Raw genomic sequence first — 25169 nt, 5'->3', positions numbered from 1 at the left:
TTTTTGGTTTTTCGAGACAGGGTTTCTCTGTGTAGCTTTGCGCCTTTCCTGGAACTCACTTTGTAGACCAGGCTGGCCTCGAACTCACAGAGATCCGCCTGGCTCTGCCTCCTGAGTGCTGGGATTAAAGGCGTGCGCCACCACCGCCCGGCCTAAGTTTTTAATAAAACAAAGAAAAACTTGGAAAGTCAAAAAGCACCTATTCATACAAAATATTACTTTTCTTACCAGAGTCTGGCAAAGAATTCAGATCTGCACATAACACAAGTGGAATAGTTCCACATTCTCCCAATACACTGGATTTTAGGCTCCGAGAGGCTTTATCAATAATATTCTTCACTTCCGAGAGGAACATCATAGTTTGCACCAACTTCACATCCGAGTATTCAGGGTCCCAATGCATATGAGCATTAGCCACAAGAATAAGTTGTTTTTCTGTTCCCAGATGTGGTTTTCCAGCTATATTAGGTAAAAACAAAACAGACAAACTCTGCATCAGTCTATAGCTTCTTACAGCATCTGAAATTTCTCAAAAGAATCTAAGATGTATCTCGTGATTTCCTACCCAATCACTGAATCCCAAGAATTCTATCTCTAAATCTATTTGACAGTTCCAGCAATAAAGCCTACTTGGACAGAGATAGCCCAAGACAGTTGTTTTTAGGTATCCAAAATCAAATCTCTCGTATTTGAATCTAAATTCTCTTAGACATACAGTCTTTAGCAGTTATTAATTCTTTGGCTCTTGGAGTTTTTGTTTTGTTTTTGCAGAATTAGAGACTGAGTCCAAGCTTTGTGCATACTCAGCAAGTACTACCACTGAGACACAATCCCCAGTCACTAGGTTTTATCTTTACATTAAATATCCCAAATTCCACAACAAATTATAGAAGTTCAGTTCTCAGCATCCAAGTCACTATTTCCATATTCTTAATTTTTTAAAAAAAGCTGTCACTCAAGACCAGTCAGAAGACTGACATAAAACGTCAGCTTTACCAAACACCTTTGCTGACAAGAAATCATGGAAGCAATATAGAATTCTTATCCCTGAGCATTTATTTCAATTACTATTTACCTCAATGTCTCAAAAATATCTTTATGCCTTTTTTTTTGGGGGGGGGGTTTCGAGACAGGGTTTCTCTGTTTAGTTTTGGTGCCTATCCTGGATCTCGCTCTGTAGACCAGGCTGGCCTTGAACTCACAGAGATTCACCTGGCTCTGCCTCCCAAGTGCTGGGATTAAAGACACGTGCCACCACCACCCGGCTTCTTTATGCCTTTTCAAGACAATAACTTTTCTGGGCCATGATTTCTCTTTATCTTTGCGGTAGAAAAAAAGATGTCTGATATTTTAGAAAAGAAAAATACTCACTGAATTTCTTAGGTGTTAGACCAGACCATTGAACACACAGTGAGATTTCTGTTTTGAAGTCATCTAATCAGAACTATTAAATTTGGGGGAAATGGGGTTGTCGATATTACCGAAAGTGAAATGATCACTCACATGACATTTCAATCAATTCCTTTCGAAGTTCTAGCAGTACTGCAACTCCAATGTTATCTTTCGTCATGACTCTGTTCAGCATAGCTTCAGACCCTTCCGAATTCGCCATTGCTAACTGGTTAAATTCAACAGTGTGTTTCTGAACCAAAGTAAATCTGAAACAAAGCACACACATAATTGGGATTACAAGACATTAGTTTCCCCCAAACTTTGCTACCAAATAAAGTCAGTTCAGTTATACTATGGGCAATCTTATGGTACAAAGCTAAGGTTGTTTCTAGTCTAACTTGGCTTGTTTCTGTGGTACTGAGGCTCAAACTCAGGGTCTTGTGCATGTTAGGCAAATTCCCTATCATTGATGTATATCCCCTGACCCTAAACACGGATATATACCGCCAGACCTTAAAGTTGTTTTTAGTCTGTTCTTGCTACAAACAAACAAACAACAACAACAACAAAAAAAACCTGGAAATACCTTTACAACATAATATAGTATAGTCAGTCATCTTTACCATTAGTGCTGGAATATTTCATAATTTTTAAACAATTATCTTCAAAAGCATAGGTTTCCTAGAGGAAATGTTACCTATATAATATTTCAATCAGCACTTGGAATTAAAGCCCTAGTAAGACAACTCAAAGAAACAGCAGTACTTTCAGACAAACTTTCAAACAAAAACAAGACCCTTTAAACTTTAAATAGTTGCATTTTCTTGAATAATATAGCACTTCATTCTCTTATTTACCAATTAATTGCTACATCCTTGGCCCCGCCCTGCAAATACTGAGGACATTATCTCTCTACAGAAAAAAAAAAAAAAAAAAATCAGATAGGCTTACTTTTCTGTCTTGAAGAATATTGCACAGCCATCAACATGCTTTCTTTCTTGTTCCGACATTGTCCTAGCTCTAGACTTAGGACTGAAGAATCCATTATAGCCACGTTCTTTCAGTTCTACCAGAAAAAAACTGTAATACTGCTCTGTTTCCACCTCCTGAAAAATCATAACCAGCAAAATTACTTCAAAGACAAAAATCTGTCCAATACATTAACCCATGTATACAGCCTGAAATTTTTTTTTCTACAGACCAAGCTACAGATTAAAGAACAGAGTATCTTCAGAATATAATTTATCTGAAAACAATCAGAAAACTTTATTGTACCAGTTGTCAATGCCAGTTCTTTGTAGTTTAGGTGCAAAATGAAAGACATGTATACCTACACATGTAGATTTGTCTTAGAACTGATGGAACAAGAACCCCACAAGAAGGATTCACAGCTGTCACATATTTTAATTCTAGACCCATGAAGAGAAACAAATTAACCAAAACTGTGTAAGTTATTATGAGAGTTGTGCTAAAAACAAACAAACAAACAAACCTAGGTTACTGTGCAGACAGTCCAATCTTTTTCCACTTCACCCTAAATTTTCTAGTAACAGTTCTGGTAAAACAAGACTATATCCAGATAATGCCACAATTTTAGTAACTTTGCCACCCAATTCCAATGCAGTACACAGGACACTAGAGGAAGAAGAAAGGGTACTGCCAATTTTTAATGCCTAGTTGAACCCGTTTTGCTTTGACAGCACAGGGTTGCAAGGCAAGATAGTTACTGTTCTCAGAATTCACCTAAACCAGAAAAGGCCAGAATTTTAAGAGCTGCTGAAACTACGATTTCAAATATATTAGCATAATATATTCTAGTATAATTGCTTCTTGGTTTGTCCTGGTTTGAAGGATCACACAATTTGAAAGTCTTTTGCATGACTTACCTGAAGACTTATAATATCAGCATTGCAGCTCAAGATTTCTTGAATAATGGCCTTTTTCCTGTAGTCCCAATTTAGTGCCCACGATGGACAGTAGCCGTATAACTGCCGGGTCGCATATTTATCACAAAGAACATTATAGCACATGACAGAAAACAAGGCTGTAGGAAAGATAACTGATTCACACACATGGCAGGAAAAAAAACCAACAGCCATAATTCTTTCAGTAATAATCCTCACTATGTTAAGTCTGACTTCAACCACTCAACTTAATAGTTACTGAAAAGCTATTACTCTATGCCAGCTGTGGAAACAGAAAGAAAAAAATAAGTAATGGAAGGAGAGATAAATGAACCAATTAGGATACAATGTGCTTGTATCTACAGAAGCACAAAGACAGGTTCTTGAGTCTTAACTCCATAAACCAAGACTCCTTATTTCTTCTATGCCACCAACTGTTAATGTAGGATGTGGAAACTTGACGTGCAGTTTCCTTAACAGGCTGCCCAACTTTCTTTTTCTTATAGAGCAACTACAGACTAACTTGAACATGGACTGTGAGTTTGGCTCCAGAACACTAAAATATTGAGTACTGCATCAAAGCAAACCACAGAGGTTACTGTTGGCTTCCTGGAGCACAAAAAAAGTTTTTCATTATAATCTATAGAACAGCACTGTCTTAAACACACAAACTAAGAAACATTTTATTGCTAAAAAATGTATTGTCTGAGCTATAGGAAAAATGGCAATGGTAGATTATATTGACATAGGGTTGCAACAAAACCCACAGCACATTTTAATTATCTATGAAGCAAAATAAGGCAAAGTAACATGAAAGGAGGTAGCCTGTGTTAATTCATGCAGAAACCAGGTACATCATCAGCCAAATCCTGTTAAAAATACCCTGAGAACTAAATCATTCTCATAAAACTTAGGTTAAAAATAGAGCAGAGGCCACTAGTTCAATTCCTCTCAAGTAAGAAAGCTATCTTATAATTTTGCTAATATCAAGTACCTTTAGAGCACATCAGCACATGAAAGCTCTAATGAGGAAAGATTTTAGTGTATTTGTTCAGAGAATCTGATGCAATAGGTCAGGTGCTCAACAGTGGCAGTATCAACATTCCGTGGGGCTAGCTAGTAGGGGCTGACTAGGCCAGGAGCTGTAGGGTATTTAGCTGTGTCCCTGACTTCAATCCCTAGGTTGCTGCAGTATTTCTCCCATTTTTAACAATCAGAATTGTCAAAATTGATACATGTCCCCTGGAGATATAACTGCTCCTGGCTGAGAAGCAATGCATTACAGAATTAAATCTTTATCATTATTTCCCAAACTAAAGCAACCTATAACAATACTGCTTCAATGTTGTTCAAAATCTGAATCATGACAATAATATTTTCAGATTTAACAAAAGCTGGTCACATTAATAGTTAGAAAATAGGGCTACCAACCCGTTGGCCTTGTTCTGTCTGGTTCTTGTAACATGATCCAAGATCTTGGAGGTGGTTGTTCTGTTGAAACTGGGTATATATATATATATATATAAAAAAATAATAATAATAATTAAGTGATATTCTTACATGTCTTCCTAATAAAAGTCTAAACCAACAGTCACTTACTTCTTTTTGCAGTACCTGACAAATTATCGAGTAAGTAATTCAGTAGCCTTCTTGTTCCATCTGGCTCCAGACAGAGGTTCAATATATCTTGGGTAAGTGGATTTCCTGAGGAAATTTTAAGTAGGTAAATTAAGATAATACAGTGTCTCAAACTTAGAAAAATTTATCAAAATAATCACCTAACAGCACAAAAAATTAGCATATTACAACACTGTTACATTACAGTTGCTAAAAACTTACCAAAATAAAAATATCACTTTTGAAATTTTTATATAAAAAATTTGTAGTTTTTAATTTTCTTTTTTAAAAGATTTATTTGTTTTATGGGTATGGGTGTTTTGCCTGTATGTATGTCTGTGCATCAAGGGCATGCCTATGCCTTTGGAGGCCAGAAGAGAGGCGCAGGATCCCCTGAAACTGGAGTTACAGATGGTTGTGAACCACCATGCAGGTGCTGGAAATTGAACCTGGGTCCTCTGAAAGAGCAGCCAGTGCTCTTAACCACTAAGTCATCTATCTCTCCAGCCTCAAAATGATGATTAATGGGTTAATGTTAATATAGAAGTAGTCTGTATCAACTGTAAACTGGAAGGATATACAACAGCAGCTTTTTCTGACATGAAATGGACTTGAACCTTCTGTAAAGTTGATGGCTGCTAAAAATTACATATATATACAAGTTTGTATTTTTATTTTTTATTTACTTCTTGAACAGTTTTTATGATATACCAAAGAGACATATAAGACTATACACCTGATTCTGTAACTATCTTTTAGAAATATGAATGCAACTCTTAGAGACTTTATTTGGAAGTCTTCCTTTAGGAGACAGCTATCTGTCCAGACTGGTGAAGAACCAATTACATTATAATGCATGCCCATGTCTTGACACACTGTAAAAATATGACTTTGACTCCTTCTGACTTACAACATTTCACAACGGGTCCTACTGCATTATTTGTACTCTCTTCTCCACTTCCAACACTAAGTAAGTATCCATAAATCAACTTTTTAAAAAAGAAACCCTCGGCCGGGCGGTGGTGGCGCACGCCTTTAATCCCAGCACTCGGGAGGCAGAGCCAGGCGGATCTCTGTGAGTTCGAGGCCAGCCTGGGCTACCAGGTGAATCCGAGGAAAGGCGCAAAGCTGCACAGAGAAACCCTGTCTCGAAAAACCAAAAAAAAAAAAAAAAAGAAACCCTCAAAAACATAATTTTTTGTACCAGGACCAAATCAAAAATTTCTATTTACTGGGGAAATTTTCTTTCTTACTTTATGGGAAGCTGCACTCTGATTAGAATGTAAGGGAAAAGCTGTTTATGACATGATGAGAAAGCATGGTGTAAGTAATGTATCATCAAGACAGAAGCTAAGAAACAGACAGGTCAAGAGCAGCTAAGAATACAAAGACAGCCAGCCTGGAGGTGAATGAATAGTCACAGGAACAGAGAACTACTACAGCAGAGCTTCAGCAACAGAGCATGAGGTAACAGCACGGCCTGCCAAAGCACCCCCTAGTAAGAACTCTTACAGCTCTTTTGAAACTGTAAAGAAAAAAAATGAAATCTTACCTTTCAGGCTTAAAGTCTGCAACCGAAACAGTTTTCCCAGCTCAAAAGGTAGAACTCGTAACTGGTTGTAATTTAAATGGAGCTCCCTGTTGATATAAAATTTCCAGGAAGTCAGAAGACATAGTAATCTTAACCTTAACAGCTAAAATCAACAATGTTATTTCTAGGAAAGTATGTACCTAAGAATGACAAAGTTTTATGCATTATATTCCATTACCTAGCCTTGGCCTTCCTATGTAGTTAAACAACAAACAAAACTGCCACAGACCAAACCTTTGGTAATATACAGAGAAAAAACAAACAAAAAACAAAAAACCTAAGAAAGAAGAAACAAGAACAAAGTATGATACAAGCTTCACTTTTTTTAAAAAGATTTACTTATTATGTATGCAGTGCTCTGCCTCCATGCATACCTACATGCCAGAAGAGGGCACCAAATCTCACTATAGATGGTTGTCAGCCACCATGTGGTTGGTTGCTTGCTGGGAATTGAACTCAGCATCTCTGGAAGAACAGGCAGTGCTCTTAACCCCTGAGCCATCTCTCCAGCACAACAAGCTTCAATTTTTAAAAGTTGTTAAATCCATGGATACATAAAATTACTCTCAACTGAAATACTTACCTCATAGGCTAGAAACATAGTTTGCAAGCAGCAGAGCAGTGCTAATCTGGCATATGTGTGCTCCACTATACATGCTTAAGATAGCAGAAAGGATTAAACAGCCCATGAGACAGATCTCAAAGGTACATCTGTGAGGGTACTTCCAGAGAGGTTAAACTGAGGAGGACTCAGCCTCAATATGGATAGTACCACCACACAGGGCTAGGGATGTCTCAACTTCACTTCCTAATGGTGGATGCAATGTGATCAGCTGCTGTGCATTTCTGCTACCATGTCTTTCCCACCATGATGGGACTGCATCCCCTCAAACCATCCGTCAAATGAAACAGCTTCTCCTTTAAGCTGTTTCTGCTCAAGCATTTGGTTACAGCAGTAAGAAAAGTAGTTACATGCAGCTACCATGGGGACTGTTCAATGAGCTTAATGATGGTTGCAAAACTGCAAACCTTTAATAGTTCTCCAAATTCACAAAAATTTCAGTTTAAAAGTAAAAGTTATATAAACAAAAGCTTAATGTTTTTTATAACCACAATAAAAATATCATAAGAATCTTTAAAGAAAAAAAGCAACCAAACTCCAACACCAAATGGAGACACTGTCAAGTTCCTGCATTAAGTTTTACTAACCAGATTTTAGATGAAAAGGATGACTTCTACTATCCTGTTTCTTTAAATAAAAATTTTGGTTGCTTCTGAGAACTGAACAAAAAAAAAAAAAAAACAAAACCCAGATCAGAATAACTGGTTCCTACTTATTTCCAAACACATTATATGGAGTAAGAGGTTCTCTACACCAGTTTGTTTCAAAGGATTAAAAATAGTCATAGTAAATACTTAATAACTAAGCCAAGAAAAAGGCTTGTGTAAGAGCGATAAAGACAAAGAAACAACCATAAGGTCTTTAGTCCTTACACTAGAAGATAGCAGAAAAGTCATGGAAACCACTGTGCAAGAGCAGGTACGCTGGGTTCAGCTTTGTAGGTATGTAGATCTTATCTACCTTCAAAGGTTAAAAAACAAAAACAAGCCGGGCGGTGGTGGCGCACGCCTTTAATCCCAGCACTCGGGAGGCAGAGCCAGGCGGATTTCTGTGAGTTCGGGGCCAGCCTGGGCTACCAAGTGAGTTCCAGGAAAAGGCGCAAAGCTACACAGAGAAACCCTGTCTCGAAAAACCAAAAAAAAAAAAAAAAAAAAAAAGCAAACAAACAAACACCCAGCAATTATGATTTGCTGAGAAATTAAAGCTGGGAAGAGTTAGCTGTTTTTTACTCCTCATCGCCCAACATCTCTAACCTCTGGCCTTAGGTTCTTAAACCTGTCCAAGATCACATAATTTACAAATGCCTAAGATTCTCAAAGGAACAGCATCGCTACAAATTCTATCCATGACACTACAAGGCTTTTAAGCACAGTAACTAATTCTAGCTTTGTTCATGCCAAGGCTTTCCTACTATGGGCAACAGTGTTAATAACACTAGCAGAGGACTAGTGTCATTAAGGATGTTGGCATGGCACCAACTGCTGGCCACAGGCAAGTACATCAAATAACCCAGTGCTTTGCAGTGTTTAAAATTTTTTGGTTCAGACCACTGACTCATTGCAATGAACATTTTGTGGGTGAGGCTGACTGGACAAAGGCGTTTTACTGTGTGACACACCACAGCTTCCAATGCCACTAGGATGAATGGAGAGGTGCTGGAAAGATGGAGGAGGGAGGTGGGGATTTTTGCTGTTGTTTTTAATTAATTTGGGGGGGGGGTCTTTTGGGAGAGCATGCTACAGGGGTTGAGGGGTGGATATGGAGGGACTGGGAAGTCAGTGGGATTGGGATGCATGGTGTGAAATTTCCAAAGAATTATGTTAAAAAAATTTTTTGGCTCAAAAATAAAATACATAACACAAAGCACAGCAATAAAAAAAACTAAGTAATGTCAAGAAGTAGTAGTGTATGCCTTTAATCCCTCACTTTAAGCACTAGGGAAAGAGACAAGTGGATCTCTGAGTTTGAGGCCAGCCTGGTCTACAGAGGACAGTTAGAGATACACTAGAAACCCTGTCTCAGAAAAAACAATTAACAACAACAACAAAAAACCTAAGCAATGGACCTACTTAATTTTTATTATTGAACATTCAATTCTTACCAAAAATCTTTCAATAAAAGACAGTTATGATGCTTCCTTTCTTTAAATATAAAATGTCGCTTTTGTTTTGGGGACCCTAACCGTCGGTCACTGAGTCTGCATTGTCCAATACTGAGTCTGCATACCTGAGTGATACCATGTTTCCGAGTTCTGCCGGTAAACTCTGGATTTGGTTATGGGACAGGTCCAGATATACCAGATTGTGAAGCTTGGCAATTTCTGAAGGGATACAGGATAGTGAATTGTCACTCAGATGCAAAGCTGTCAAGTGAGTTAGTGACCACAAAGATGAACTTAATGTTTTTACTTTGCCTGCAAGACAGAAAAAAAAAGGAGGAAAGGATTATATAGTGATCTCCAAAATTTGGTCCATGTATGAAATACAATTCAGATGTTTTAATTAGGTATTTAAATTACTATTTAAAAAAGTTTAAGAAGGCTTAACAAGGAAGATTTTATCTATTTTAGAACAATTCACTACATACACTAAATAATTAACTCTAATTAGAATGAAACTAAAATTTAAACTTTTAGAGTGAAACGTCAATACTTGAGACTATCTTCATTTTAAAAGCACACTGGAAAGAATTTATCCTTTAAATGATCTCAGCTATGATAAACGAAAATATGAATAATTCATGGCAATGCTAAATCCAGATTCTGGATACTATGAAAGATAAGTTTATGTAAGACAAAATCAAATACTAATTGAAAAACTGTTTATTCTATAAACTAGAAAATAGGAATTCTGCCTTAAAAAAACAAACTAAGGTATTCTCAAATTAGTTGAGATTAGGGACTAATTACTCAAGTGATAACTGCATCATATAAAGAAAAAAAAACAGAATCTGTCATGTGGGGCCTTCTAGGCAGTAAAGCCAGGTGTGGTGGTGTAAGCCTTTAATTCTAACACTAGAGAGTCAAAGGCAAGCATAACTCTGGGAGTTCCAGGCCAGTCTGGTATACACAGTGAGATCTTGTCTCAAAAAACAAAAACAAACAAGAAAAACTGTATTGTTAATGCACAAGTGAAAATATCTGCCCAGAAACATTTCAGATACTAAGCCAAGCAATAGACACAGTACTTAGTAACTAAAACTACATCACCCTTTCAATGCAGTATTAAATCTACACTTAGGTATTTCTTGATTACAAGGTCAATGGTTTCTACAATCCATAAAAAACTTTCTCTATAATGCTTCAGACTTAATCTGAGAATGAAACAGACAGATGTAGTGTAGTGAAAATACACCAACCTTTGAGAACTGACTACCTTGAAACCTTCTAATTAAGGTAGGCTAATAAAGCCTCAATTTGTTATCCTACCCGAAACCAATGTACCAGACACCAACCCAGGAAGAATGGGAAACAAACAGGTGGCTTCTACAGTTGTCTCAGTGTACTTCCTGGGCAGAATTTGCAAAACAGGAGGAGGGGGCAATCACAACTAGAGCAGAGTAATCTCCTGAGCTCTAGAGACAAGAGCACTGACACTGGTGGTCAGAATTCAAGGAACAGTACAAAGAAACAAAGTGATCTTGGGTATGAAGATCTTGGGTATTAACACTGAATGTGAAAAACTGCCTGAGCCAGAGAAGGAAACTCCCAAATGGCCACGGCCACACTGTTCCCAGCTACTGAATGGGAGAACAAAATCCTTTCAACTCAGAAGGCATATGATCAAAATTCAACTTCAGACTAATAACTGCTCTGGTCTCACCTAGAAAAGCTTAAGGCAAAGCCTCAAAAGAGTCAAACTGCTTTCCAGTAACTTCACTGCACATAACAACAATGCCCAAGGTTAGTTGGAGGAATACTCAAACATGTATCACCCAAAAAAGAAAAGCTTTCAGTTTCTGGCACCAATGAAAAAACTACAAAGCATATCAACAGGAAAGTAAAAAATTTATGACGAAAACTCAATCAAAACTACAAAAGGTAGCAATAAGATTACTGACATTATTCAGAATGGGGGGGGGGGGGTAAAATTAACAGCAAATTAGACAGTGAAGAAAATTACTATATTTGAAGGCAGGGCAAGAAAAACCTAAATACGTACATTCATTCTCTCTCTCTCTCTCTGAAAAAACACAGCACTTCAGAAATATCTGGCACAACTTTTAACAGTGGAATGCATATATAACTGGAGCCCCCAAATAGATATGCAGGAGACAGGAAAAAAAATTAAGAAACAATGGGAAAGTATAACTGGATAGTCATATATGAAAGAATGAGGATGGGATGCTGGCGAGATGGCTTAGTGGTTAAGAGCACTGGCTGCTCTTCCAGAGGACCTGGGTTAAATTCCTAGCACCCACAAGGTAGCTCAGAACCATCAAAAGCTCTAGTCTCAGAAAATATGTTGTCTTTTTCTGGCCTTCTTGGGCACAGATACAATGTCATACAAAAAAATTCTGTAAATTTAAAAAAAAAAAAAAAAGCTGGACCCTTACTTCACAACATATACAAAACTCAAAAGCATGCAAAATTTGAGAATGTAGCTTAGTGATAAGGTACCTGTCAAATATGAATGAAGCCCTGAATTTAATCCCCAGTGTGTGGGGAAGCACACAAAACTGACATGGACATGGATTAGACAATGATACTGCAAAAGTACAAGCAAAACAAATTTCGATTCATTAAAATTAAAATACTCTGAGCTTCAGGGGTGGTGGTAGCACACACCTTTAATTCCAGCACTCAGGAGGCAGAGGCAGTTAGATCTCTGTGAGTTTGAGGCCAGCCTGGTCTAGAGCAAGTTCTAGAACAGCCAGGGCTACACAGAGAAACCCTGCCTAGAAACACAAAACAAACAAAAAATCTTTTGTGCTGCTAGTGGAAATGTAAAATGGCCCAGACACTTATATTAGCATGACAGTTCCTTAAAAAGTTCAATATGGAGTTAATACATGAGCACCAGTTAATTCTTAGGTATATACTCATATGTCCACATATAAATGATTACAGGAGCTGGGCAGTGGTGGCGCACGCCTTTAATCCCAGCACTCAGGAGGCAGAGGCAGGAGGATCTCTGTGAGTTCCAAGAAAGGCACAAAACTACACAGAAAAACCCTGTCTCGAAAAACAAAACAAAACAAACAAAAAAAAAAGATTACAGAAGAATGTTTTAAGACTTAAAACTGGAAACAATCTAGATGTCTATGCTTAGATAAATGGATAAATAAAATATGGTATGCTCATTCCCACACAATATTATATGCAAAACAAGTATGTGCTAGAATAAGGACTAACCTTAAAAATACTCTTTAAGTGAAAGAACTGGTGATAAGAGATCACATATCATATGAATGCCCATATGAAATGTCCAGAATAGTAAAAAACACACCAAGAGGGAAGAGTAATACTTATTAGAAGGGATGCTGAGGGGAAACGGAAAAATGAATGCTAGTAAATATAGAGTTCTCAAACTGAGATAAACATTGCACAAATCTATAACTACATAAAATTCACTAAAAGTTCACTTTAGGTTGATAAATTATATATATCATGCAAGAATTGTATTTCAAGCTGTTATAAGAAAAAGAGAAAGGGAGGCAGAAAAATGTTACTTATGCAAAAAAACTATTAACCCAGTGTGATGGTTAATCTTGATAGTCAATCTGATGGAATTTAGAATCACCATGGAAACAAATCTCTAGATATGTCTCTCAAGGATTATCTTGATTAGGTTAGCTGAGATGGGAAGTGGATGGTACCATTCTATGCTTGAGGTCTCAGACTGGAAAAGAAACAGGCCTGAGCACCAGCACTCACAGCTCTCTGCTTCTTGCCTGTCTTCTGCTCCTGACACTAGATGCTCCCAATCATGACAGACTGCATTTCCCGAATCTGAGAGCCAAAATAAACCCTCCCTTCCTTTAGGTTGCCTTTTCCAGGTATTTTTGGCATAGCAATGAGACATGTAACTAATACACCCACAGACACAAAAAGCTCAGTAAATTCCAACAGAGACTAGCAGAAGGGGAAGTTGGGAAGAAGGAAAGGGAGACAGAGGGAGAATATGAACGAAAATGTCTTCATGGAAGCCCATCACTATGGAGAGTGAACATATATCACTGATAATAAATGAAAGCTAATTATTAAGATTTCTCTAACCAGATAAATTATTATTTTCAACAACAACAAAATTCAGAAAAAGAAAACTGTATGAAGGCACACAGTAATCAAATGGCTTAAAATAATTAAGACAAAAATATAAAAGGTAGCCGTATAGGGAAAAATTACGTTTCATAAAGAAAAAGATTAAGTGTCAGTAAATGTCTACTTACAGAAAATGACTGGAGCACAGTTTTTAATGTACTAGGGGGAAGGATCCTGTCAATGCAGTATAAATACAGTTTTTCAAGTGAAGGCAATTTTCCTTTTTGGTAGAGGGAAGCTGAAAGAATTTACTGACAGTAGCTCTATAAGGTAGAAAACTCTTTAGGCAGTATAAAAACAGTATTACCAGATGGAAATTTATCAGAAATACAAGCTATACACCTCTACTTCTGAGATTTTCAGATGTGGAATTATTGGCACACAGACATTACCAGTGAAATTCCTAATCTGATAATCTAAAATGTTCCAAAATCTGAAATTTTAAAACATGGATACTAAGTTTTAGATCTCAGGTCCTTCAGATTAGGAATGCTCATATCTGTAGTAAATAGATGGATAAATACAACATACAAACTTTTAAAATTATTTTAAATTTCTCTATAAAACAAGACTAACGTCAGGTGTGATGGCACATGTCTACAATACTGTCATTTGAGAGGTGAAGACAGAGGTTAAGCATTTAATATCATCCTCAGCTGTAATAAGTTCAAGGCCAGTCTGACTACCTCAAAACGAACTAATATGAACTATTTTAAAGCAAAAATAACAGAAACTACAAGATTCAGGGCAGACACATATAACCTATGACATAAGCACAAAGATGAGAAAGTGCAGTGTGAGGTTCTAACACAACATAGAAAGTGGCATATGACAATGTACACTAAAATAAGTCAAACATTCACATACCCATTTATTTCAAAAAGAGGAAAACAAAATATAAAACAGAATGGGGTAATTAAAAACTAGTAAGATGGTGGGCTTGAGATCTAACCAGTCACATTAAAATGTCTAAATAGGCCGGGCGGTGGTGGCGCACGCCTTTAATCCCAGCACTCGGGAGGCAGAGCCAGGCGGATCTCTGTGAGTTCCAGGCCAGCCTGGGCTACCAAGTGAGTTCCAGGAAAAGCGCAAAGCTACACAGAGAAACCCTGTCTCGAAAAACCAAAAAAAAAAAAAAAAAAGTCTAAATAGCCCCCAATAACATGAACTAATGACCAGTTTGCATTTTTAAAAAGACCACCGTATACGCCACAGTCAAGAAATGCATTTCAACTGTAACTAACTAGGGATGAGAGTACAGGAATGCTAACACCAGTGAGAAGAGAGCTGGAGTAGGCAAGAGCCGAAGGAGCAAATCCTATCACAATAAAGAAAGTCAGCTCAACCAGGAGTACAAACTCCTAGACATTTATGGGACTTCCAATAAAGTTGTGAAAGCACTTTGGGAAAAGCTGTCAAAACTGCATGTAAGGAGAAAGAGAAATCCAATCAAGATTTCAGAACCCTTCTCTCAATTAACAAGACAAAAAGGATATGAACATGCCAACAACTCTACCAACTTAACGACTTACGTCAAGTGTAGATAGAATGTTTACTAGACAAGATTCCATAAACTCAAAGAGATTAAAATAATGTTTTCTGTCCAAATCATGTTGGGATTAAACTTAGAAATTGGTAAGGATACCTAGAAAATGCTAAAAACTACCTCACTGGTCAGAAGCAATTAAAAAACTAACTGAAAACTACTCTGTATTGAAAGAAAAGAAATATAGTTTCAAATCAATGAAGGGATGGATTTGGCTTCTGTATTAATAAACTAGAAAAGAAGAAATTTAATCCAAACCTGAAAGAGTAAGAGAACAGATTAAACCAATGAACCAACAGCTAGTGCTTTTGTAAAGTAAAAAAATACACATTGCACTACACACACACACACACACACACACACACACACACACACACACACACACACACACACCCCACTAACCAGAAACAAATGAGTCTGAGACCAGCACAGGCTACAGTGAGACCTTGTCTTGGGAGTTAGGGGGAGAATCACATTCTGTTGAGGGTAAAGTCCACAAGCCTCTGGGTTCAATCTCCAGCCATGTAGAAAAAAAGGAAAGAAATGGGTCATGAAATGAAATCTCAGAAGTTTACTGTGGTGGTATTTTACTTATACTGAAATGTGATTTTAATTGTATGTTAATAAATAAAGTTGTCTGGGGGTCAGAGCTATTAGAGTCATAGCAAGTGCGTGGCGGCGGTGGCGCACGCCTTTAAGGACCTGGAGGGCGGTACATTCAGGCAGTGACGAGGCAGTCACATGTTTGGGTTTACAACCAATGAGAAGGCAGAACAGGAAGACTTTAAAGACAGACACACAGGAAGTAGGTCCTTTTCGGAGAGCTCTCTTGGCTGGAGAGGATCCCTGAATCAGGAAGGGTGAGGCTCTTAGCTCTGACCTCTTGGCTTTCTTCTCTGAATTGGCTCTGTGTTTCTTATTTTATAAGACCATTGGTTACATCTACAGTTTACAGTGGCTTTAACAAGCATTTCCAAACCAGGAAACCATTTAGCTGTCCAAGTAGGCACTGGATGACATAAGTGCTCCAAGTAGGCACTGGAATGCTAAAAGTGAGCACCTACTCACACAGCCTTGAATATTTCCACATACTAAGTGGAAAAAAAGCTACATTTTTGATATATCACACCAGTAGGACATGATGTATGTTCAGGTCATCAGCACTGTGCCCTCATGAACAGACTGATGTCATACTGGGAACAAATTTATGAAAGTTTGGTCTCTTCTCAATCTCTCTCACACACTCTTGCCATGCCATGCTTTCACCTATGCTGTGCATAGCAAAGGCCCTCACCAGATGCAGCCCTTTGATCTCAGTCTTCTCAGCCTCTAATAAAGTAGTTCTCAACCTGTGAGTCTCGATGCCCTTGGTGGTCAAAGGACCCTTTCACAAGGGTCATCTGAGACCACTGGAAAAACTAGGTATTACAGTATGATTCACAACAGTAGCAAAATTATAGTTATGAAGCAGCAACAAAAATAATTTTATAGTTGGAGGTCACCACAACATGAGGAACTGTATTAAAGGGTCATAGCATTAGGAAGGTTGAGAACCACTGCTCTAGACTCTGAAGCTATAAAACAACTTTGAACTGTTTATAAATTACCTAGCCTGTGGTATATTTAAAAAGGACTAAGACAATAAAGAACTTAAAAATACAATTTTGAAAAGAAGTACAAGATTTAAACAGACACTCTAGCAAAAAGGACAAACAGATGGCAAATAGTCATACTGAAATATGCTCAATATAAGCAATAATTTAAAAAACATGAATTAAAGCCACACTAAAATAGCACTACACACTCAGAAGGATAGCTAAATCTAAAACACTCACTATATGCCACTGTGCTAAGGGTGCCCATCAGACATGGAGGAAGAGGGGGAGGGGAGGGGAACAGAGGAGGGCAAGGAAGGAAAGGAAACTATTTCTAAACAGTCTCAAGAGTTTCAAAAGTTTAAAAAATACACCATTTGACCACAGATATTTACACCAGAGAAATAAAAGCTATGAGTGGTCTTATTTGTAATGGTCAAATACCATAAATAGCCCCTATATATTCAACAGGTTAACTAATAACAATGTTGCTATACCATGCAATAGAATACTACTCCATTAAAAAATAAATAAACCAAATGAAAATCAATACAAATGAACCTCAAAATAAGTATGAGTAAGTAGAGAAAGGGCAAGTCAAAACAAAAAGTACACATTGAAGGTGAGGATGTACCTCAGTTGGCAGAGTGCTTACCTGGCTGCATGTAGTCCTGGGTTTGATTCCCAAGGCTAACATATATATACCAGGTATATAGTACATGTATGTGGCTGGTCCCAAAATGAAGGACACAGGGACAGAAAGCTAAAAAATTTAATTTAAAGTCATCCTTGGCTACATAGCAAGTTCAAGAACAGCCAAGGCTACACAAAAACCTGACTACCAAAAAAATTAAACAACAAAAGCCATATTGGTGTCATTTATAGAAATCTATAAAACACAAATCTAGTATAGAAATGAGGGAAGAAGCTTCACTTTAATCCCAGAACTTGGGAGGCAGAGGCAAGTGGATCTCTGTGAGTTCAAGGCCAGCCTGGTCAACAGAGTGAGTTCCAAGACAGCCAAGGCTACACAAAGAAACCCTGCCTCGAAAAATAATAAAATGAAAAGAAATGAGGAAACATATGTAGAAAATGGCATGGAAACAAAGGAAGGATCAGAGATTCTCAGGAATGATGGGTGCACTAAAAGGCGTACCTACAGGTCAGAATGTATCACATTATTACAATATATATAAATGCTGATCTAAAAAAACTTATTTTTAATTATGTATATGTGAGTGGGTTTCTGTGTAGACATGCAGATGCTGGCCAAGGCCAGAAAAGGGTATCCAATCCCATGCAGCTGCAGTTGCAGTTCTTTCTGAACCACCTGATGTGGGTGCTAGGAACTGTACTTTACTTGGGGTCCTCTACAAGGGCAAATGTCACCGAGCCATTTCTCCAGCCCCCATGCATGCTCGTTTTTGCATATCAATTACACTTTGGTAAAATTGTAAGGACCTTGATCCAAGAATGTAGTTAAGTAGAAACGGTACTTAAATCTCAGCCTATTTTAAGTCGGTTAAGAGCCACATTCTAATAAGTGATTTCACTCTAAAGTTCCCAGAATACTTTATGGCTAAATATCAGGAGACAGGAAGAATTACTGTTCCCTGAAATCATATGGTGGTGATTAGAAAGCTAAGAGACTATATATAATTAATGAACCTACCAAGAAATCCAAATAACTAAACTATGTATTTATAAAGATTCTGGAAAAAAAATCTAAACATCTGACATTCTAGAAGAAACAAGAATTACAGATGATCCTTACTGTTTCCCAGTTTAGTACTTCTGTGATTATCATCAAGTCAGTCATTCAGATATATGAGAAGCAGACAAAGAGAAGTTACCAAATGCACACATTCACAGCAGTTCAGTAAGGTTTGCTGCAAACAAACGAACCCTAAGGGACTAGGCATAGTGAACCTATCAAGAAATAAAAGCAATTTAACTAACCCACAGATTTACAAAGATTTAGAGAAAAAAAGTTCATAGCATGACAAAGGACATTCCTGTTAACATATAAAATGCATATTAACCAATAGTTCGTGTATATAATAATCAATAAATAGAAGACCCTACACTGGTATCTCAAAAAGGCCTGGAACAAATACAGCTGTTGAACACTACAGTTGTACCTCAAAAGCAGGTAATCAAAACACTCCCCCACTAAAATGGGAAGAAAAGAGAGTATCTTGGTATCTTCAGGCAGAATTCTTTTATATACATGTAATTTTAGATTCATATAACAAGAATTTGTTGGTAGTGGGCAAAAAGTCCTACCCCTAGGCAAGAAGCTACTGGCATTTGATTGCTGCCAGGTAAGGGAAAGTCAGTCTTCTCTAATGGAGTAACACTTGGCATATCAACCACACTCCAGGACAAGCCTCACATTCGGGAGTAACTGGCCAACACAAACTGAACTCCATGTCTTTTTGTTTATTTTTTAAGAGAAAGAAAGAGAACATGAAGTTGGGCAGGTAGGGAGGTAGGAGAAGACCTGGGAGGAGTTAGGTATAGGGAGTGATCACAAAAGGTGTTACACAAATTTAAAAATAAATGAAAATAATTGTAAAGCACCTGTTTGCTCAGCAACATTGCTGCTGGCCCACTGCTGCACTGGAGAACAACAAAAGCAACAAGGGAGGCCAGAAACCCTGGAGAACTGGGAAGCACAGGAAGGTATGAAGGGGATCCTCTTCAGTATCAGTTCCAGAATCACAAACAGCAGCTAAGAAGTAAGCTGAGAGCAGATGCTGAGGCCAACAGAATCCAAGCTGTCTTCTATATTCAAGCAGAGGAACTCTGAAACCCTGGGGAAGATTCCAGCTGGGAGCTATAAATGGAAGAGGGATGATCCAACAACAGGCATAGAGCTCACAACCAGAGAAATCTGGCTCAAGTCGACCAATCCCTGATTAGATTAAGGTCAACCACCTGCTCCACAATTAGCTGAAAAATAAACGAGTGGATTTACTCCTAAGGAAAAGGCGGCCATGAAATTTCCGTTTCCAGCAACTATCAAAGGACTGAAAACCACAAGAAAAAGAGAAATAGAACAAAACCTCCAAGAGACTCAGAAGGAAGAGAGGAAGGGGCATTTTCAGATGGTGGGTGCTAGGCAACACAGGGCAGCAGTGACAGTTGGGAAATAAAGTCAGCCCATATAACTGTTCCAGCCTTCTGCCTGGTGTCCTGAAAATGTGTAACAGGACAGAATTCAGCAGAGCCTGATGGTCTATTTAAGTTGAGATGAAGCTGGAACCTGGAGAGGTCAAGGCAGTGACATTCACAGGATGGAGTGCTAAACAGAGAGCTGTGCGGAGATGTGAAGAAAGTCCTCCATTAGTTTTATATATATGTGGAATAACCCTGACACGAAGAGGAGGGCAGAGAGAAACCAACAAGAGCAGAGAAATCAATCCTTGGAATCTCAAAGATCAGAACAATTTGATTTTCCACCAGCCAGAATGGAAAACCTTTTAACCAGAGAGTACTTAGTAAAGTACTATTTAAAAGCAAGCTTCAAGGAAATCAAACTGTTTCTAAGATATTTAACTCTACCTCAGAACAAAGCTCAAAAGTACTTCTAAGAATATAAAATTATCTAGAACTCAAAACAGCAACCTCTGTACTTTCTATATCCAAACAAAAATTATGAAGTATGCAAACAGGAAGAAACAAAATGACTTTAAACCAACCTAAAATGAAAATGGATGACAGAAACAGTGCCAAAGATAATAAAAGTTCTTATAGTTGATATATGCTTTAAAAAGAGGGGGGGGGAATGTTACATAAACACATGGGAAACAAATTCCCACAACCTCTAGTGATGAAAATATTAGATGATACTAAAAAAAAAAAAAAAAAAAAAAAGTGAAATTAGGGGCACAGCCATGAAAACTAGTTCAAAATAAAAAAAAGAAAAAGAAAGCTAACTTAAAGAAAGTAAATTAGGCCTAACTAATATATGACAACTTTAAGTAAGCTAAAACAAGTAACCACACACTCCAAAAGGACAGGGAAGAAAAGCAGAACAAAATTATCTGACAAAACAGTGGTATAAATTGTAAACCCACAGATCCAAGAATCTTGACAAAATCTACTCACCAAAGAAAATATGGGGGGTTGGAGGGACACCACACCAAAGACACATCATAATCATGGTGCTTAAAACCAATGACAAGCCAGGCAGTGGTGGCGCATGCCTTTAATCCCAGCACTCAGGAGGCAGAGGCAGGCAGATCTTTGTGAGTTCGAGGCCAGCCTGGTCTACAGAGCAAGATCCAGGACAGGAACCCCCCCTCCCCCCAAAAAAAACCAGTGACAAAAACTCTTACATAACAGAAGCCATGACAGGAATGACTGTAGATTTAAGAAAAACAATCTAAGCAAGAAGAGGCAAAGGAGCATCCTACTGAAGAATACACAATCCATTAACTAAGAATTCTTCCTCCAGCCAAAATAGCTTTCAAAATAGTAAAACATAATGACCCAGTCTGAAAGAAAAGAAACCCATTACTAGACTTTCATTATAAGTATTTCAATCAGAAGGACAAAAGAAACAAATTAACATTTATAAAAAATGAAGAACACTGGAAAACCTAGGTGGACAAAAACAAGGTATTATCTGACATTTAATGAAACAGTATCAACATACAGTGAGACTTAGAACTAGAACACATGAGTAAAATTTAAAAATCATGAAGGAAGACTTAAAGCCAGTCTGTTTGATATGTCAACAATGAATAAATAGAATTCAATGTATAAACACTACAATTTACATGTGCACTTAAAAAAAAAGATAAAATGAGGAAAAGTATGAAATTTCATAGAAAGAAATCAAGTAAGAATGAGTAGATGAAAAGACAACCCATGTTCATGGCTAGGAAGACTCAATATTGCCAAAAATGTCTGTTCTTCCCAACTTAATATACAGATTCAATGTAATGCCAAACAAAATCCATTTAAATTTAAAAAATGTCTGCCCTCAACTATCAAGAGAATGAGAAGACAAGCCATAAACTGGAAGAAACTATTTATAAAAGGGCACATCTGGGGCTGGAGAGATGGCTCAGGGGTTAAGAGTGCTGACTCTTTTTCCAGAGGACACAAGTTCAATTCCCAGCACCCACATGGCAGCTCACACCTGTCTGTAACTCCAGTTTCAAGGGACCCTGACACCCATGGCAAGAACACAAATGCACATAAAAATAATATAAAATATATTAAAGGGGGGGCACATCTGGGCAATGTAGTTCTGTAGAACACACTTAACATGCATGAGGCCCTGAACTTAATCTCCAAAGTGAAAACACAAGATTGAGAGAGACATCTGAATAAAGACTTGTATTAGTTCTTGTTGCTGACAAAGCAATTTAAGGGAAGAATGGGTTTGTTCTGGCTTATTGTTCCAGCCCAGTGGTTCTCAATCTTCCCAGTGGTGCGACTCTAATACAGCTCCTCATGTTGTGGTGACCCCCCAATCATAAAACTACTTTTGTTGCTACTTCATTTTTAACTTAATTTTGCTACTGTTATGAATTGTAAATATTTTTGAACACAGATTTGTCAAAGGGGTCATGACCCACAGCTTGAGAGCCACTATTCTAGGGGCTCATTCCAATACAGTAGGAAAAACATGGTAGCAGACAGAAAAGGCATGGTGGCAAAAGTAAGAAGCCAGTATAGCATCAACTTCCAGAAAAACAGAATGAACAGAAAATAGAACTAATAGAACTAAGCTAGATATAGATAGCCTCAAGGCCCTTCCCCAATGACCCACTTCTCCAGCAAAACTCCCTAACTAAAGTCAAAGTATTTAAACACAGGAACCTAAAGGAGGACATTTCACATTTAAACCACAACAGAGCTGGTATTTATAATATATAGAGATCTATTAAAAGCTAAACAAAGAAAAAACCTATTAAAAATGGTCAAAAGATCTGAACAGATACTTTATCAAAGAAAACATATCAATGACAAGCATATGAAAAGAAACTCAACATTGTATGTCTTCAAGAAACTGCGAATTTAAAAGGAGATAACCACCATATACCATCACAATGGCAATACTCAAAGCCCTGAGGACACTAAATCCTAAAGAGGCTGTAAAATAGGAATTCTTGTTCACTCTAGTGGAAACACAGTGCACAGCACTTCAGAAAACATTTGAGCAGTCTCTCATAAAAGTATACTCTTAGCATATGAGCAACAACCATGCTTCCTTGGTCCTTAGCAAAACCTACAGGCAGATGTTTGGAGTAGCAATATGCAAAAATACTAAAACATGGAAGAACCTGAGATATTCTGATATAAGATTTTTTTTTTTTTTTTTTTTTTTTTTGGTTTTTCGAGACAGGGTTTCTCTGTGTAGCTTTGCACCTTTCCTGGAACTCGCTTTGGAGACCAGGCTGGCCTCGAACTCACAGAGATCCGCCTGGCTCTGCCTCCCGAGTGCTGGGATTAAAGGCGTGCGCCACCACAGCCCGGCCATGATATAAGATATTAACAATGGGAGAAGCCTGTTGCAAGCAGGGATACAGGAACTTGAGATTTCACTCAGTTTTGCTGGGAAAGTTTTTCCAAGCCTCAAAAAAATAAGGTGGAGAACAACTGAGGCAGACACCTGGTATCAACCTTTGGCATATATACTTACATAAAGACACACAGTTTTTCTTTCCTATACAATATGTGTATCAGTGTGGTGGTTTGAATGAGAATGACCCCCAAAGACTCATACTTGAATGTTTAGGGAGGGGCATTTAGGAGGTGTGGCCTTGTTGGAGGAAGTATGTCACTGGGGGTCAGCTTTAGGGTTTCAAATGCCCAAGCCAGGCCCAGTGGCTCCTTCTCTTCCTGCTGCCTGCCAATCTGGATAAAGAACTCTTAGCTACCTCTCCAACACCATGTCTACCTGAGTGTAGACTAAACCTCTGAACGGTAAGCCAGCCCCAATTAAATGTTTTCCTTTATAAGAGCTGCTGTGGTCATGGTATTTCTTCACAGCAATAAAAACCCTAACTAGGGCAATCAGGCAATAAAAAGTAAATAGAAAAATGTCTCTTTTTAGAAATGTATATCAGCTAATGAAAAAAATTATAGAGAAGAATCCATACTGCAATTCTCAAAGAATTAATGGCTTTGGCCAATAAACAGCAATAGGAAAGCTTTCAGGTCTTACATTGCTCCTAAAGAAAAGGCACTGTAGCCGGGCAGTGGTGGCGCACGCCTTTAATTCCAGCACTGGGGAGGCCAGCCTGGTCTACAAAGAGTTCCAAGACAGGCTTCAAAGCCACAGAGAGAAACCCTGTCTGGAAAAATGAGGGGGGGGGGGAGAGGGGGGAGAGAGGGGGCAAGGGGGAGAGAGAGAGGGAGGGAGGGAGGGAGGGAGAGAGAAAGAAGGAGGAGGAGGAAGGAAGGAAGAAAAAAAGGAAGGAAAGGAAGGAAAGGAAGGAAGAAAGAAAAAGCACTGTACCATCTGCATGATGCCACCTATGAGAAACCACCTTATATCCTGTCCAAAATTAAACCTCAGGTCTCATCTACACTCTGGACTCAGGCGTCCATCTGTAGAAAAAACCCAAAATGAAGAACATACTCAGCTGTATTTTGAGTTTGCAATCTGAAAAACAGAGGCTGGGAAAACAAAGTGCTTGATTGTCAGCACATAAACTTCAAGGAAAACAAATTTGCAGGAGGAAACTGTAAAAAAAAAAAAAAAAAGATACTAGACAAAGAGGAGGGAAGAGCTACTCTACAATGCTTAAATAAACATAATTAAAAACTATCAGACAGACTGGGGATGTAGCCTGATATGAGTGCTGGCAACCAAACTTTGGTCCTCTGGAAAAGCAGCCGGTACTCTGAACCACGGAGCCATCTCTCCAGTTTCCTATAGAACTTTTAAACACACTGTCTTTAAGAAATTTATGCCAGTTGGGCGGTGGTGTCACAGGCCTTTAATCACAGCACTTGAGAGGCAGAGGCAGGCAGATGGGATCATTGTGAGTTTGAGGCCAGCCTGACCTACAAAACAAGTTCCAGGACAGCCAGGGCCACACAGAGAAACCCTGTCTCCACAAAGAAAAAAGGAAAAAAGAAAAAGAGAAAGAAACTTACGCTAAATCATCTCTATGAAAACACAGTTTCAGCATTAGGACTTTAACAAGACTGTTTCCACATACAAGCTTATCTATTACAGACCAAGACAACAAAGTGATTTCATATTAATAAAACCCTAAAATCCAGTCCCTATCCTTAAGAGTTACAACATCTTAGGAAGTAAGAAGAGCATGCACAAGTAGAAGTAAGTAACAGGCAGTCAATGAGATTCAAAGTGATTCAAATACAACTGTTGCTTTTTTATATTAGTATTAGAAAACCTAATTTTCTACCATATTTTTAATCTCTATACCATAAATTCATGCTTCCATGTCTTACCACTTATTTCAAGCTCTGCCCAATGTGATTTCTTTCCATTTGCTGCTTCCTCAGAGGACATAATTGTATACATCCTCCGAGGGTCAGGGGGCTCGTATTTTTCTTTGGGCATGCCTGTTAAATAAATGAAGAAAAGAAACCAATCAGTACATACTGAAGAACCAAATAAACAAAAATATCATTTTTTAAAAAGCA

At 38.0% G+C, this 25169-nt stretch overlaps 1 protein-coding gene across 2 annotated transcripts in view; it reads right to left on the bottom strand.

The window, feature by feature from the left end:
• The window catches only part of Cnot6 (CCR4-NOT transcription complex subunit 6), a 45650-nt gene that overhangs the window by 6687 nt on the left and 13794 nt on the right, over window positions 1–25169 (bottom strand). The window contains exons 2-10 of one of the 2 annotated variants that reach the window (XM_052758107.1): window positions 24975–25088; window positions 9353–9539; window positions 6466–6551; window positions 4896–5000; window positions 4728–4796; window positions 3279–3436; window positions 2344–2498; window positions 1504–1658; window positions 229–459 (exon numbers count right to left, since the gene is read on the bottom strand). In XM_052758107.1, coding sequence (XP_052614067.1) covers window positions 229–459; window positions 1504–1658; window positions 2344–2498; window positions 3279–3436; window positions 4728–4796; window positions 4896–5000; window positions 6466–6551; window positions 9353–9539; window positions 24975–25086 — 1258 coding nt within the window. In that variant the 5' untranslated portion in view covers window positions 25087–25088. The remainder of the gene's footprint in view (window positions 1–228; window positions 460–1503; window positions 1659–2343; window positions 2499–3278; window positions 3437–4727; window positions 4797–4895; window positions 5001–6465; window positions 6552–9352; window positions 9540–24974; window positions 25089–25169) is intronic. The other variant, XM_052758108.1, reaches the window with a different exon arrangement.

Source organism: Peromyscus californicus, unplaced genomic scaffold, assembly GCF_007827085.1.
Source record: "Peromyscus californicus insignis strain IS unplaced genomic scaffold, ASM782708v3 Scaffold_3__1_contigs__length_106647218, whole genome shotgun sequence".
Classification (NCBI taxonomy): Eukaryota; Metazoa; Chordata; class Mammalia; order Rodentia; family Cricetidae; genus Peromyscus; species Peromyscus californicus.
Note: the sequence above shows the minus strand (reverse complement) of the source record. Positions and strands in the feature narration are given on the sequence as shown.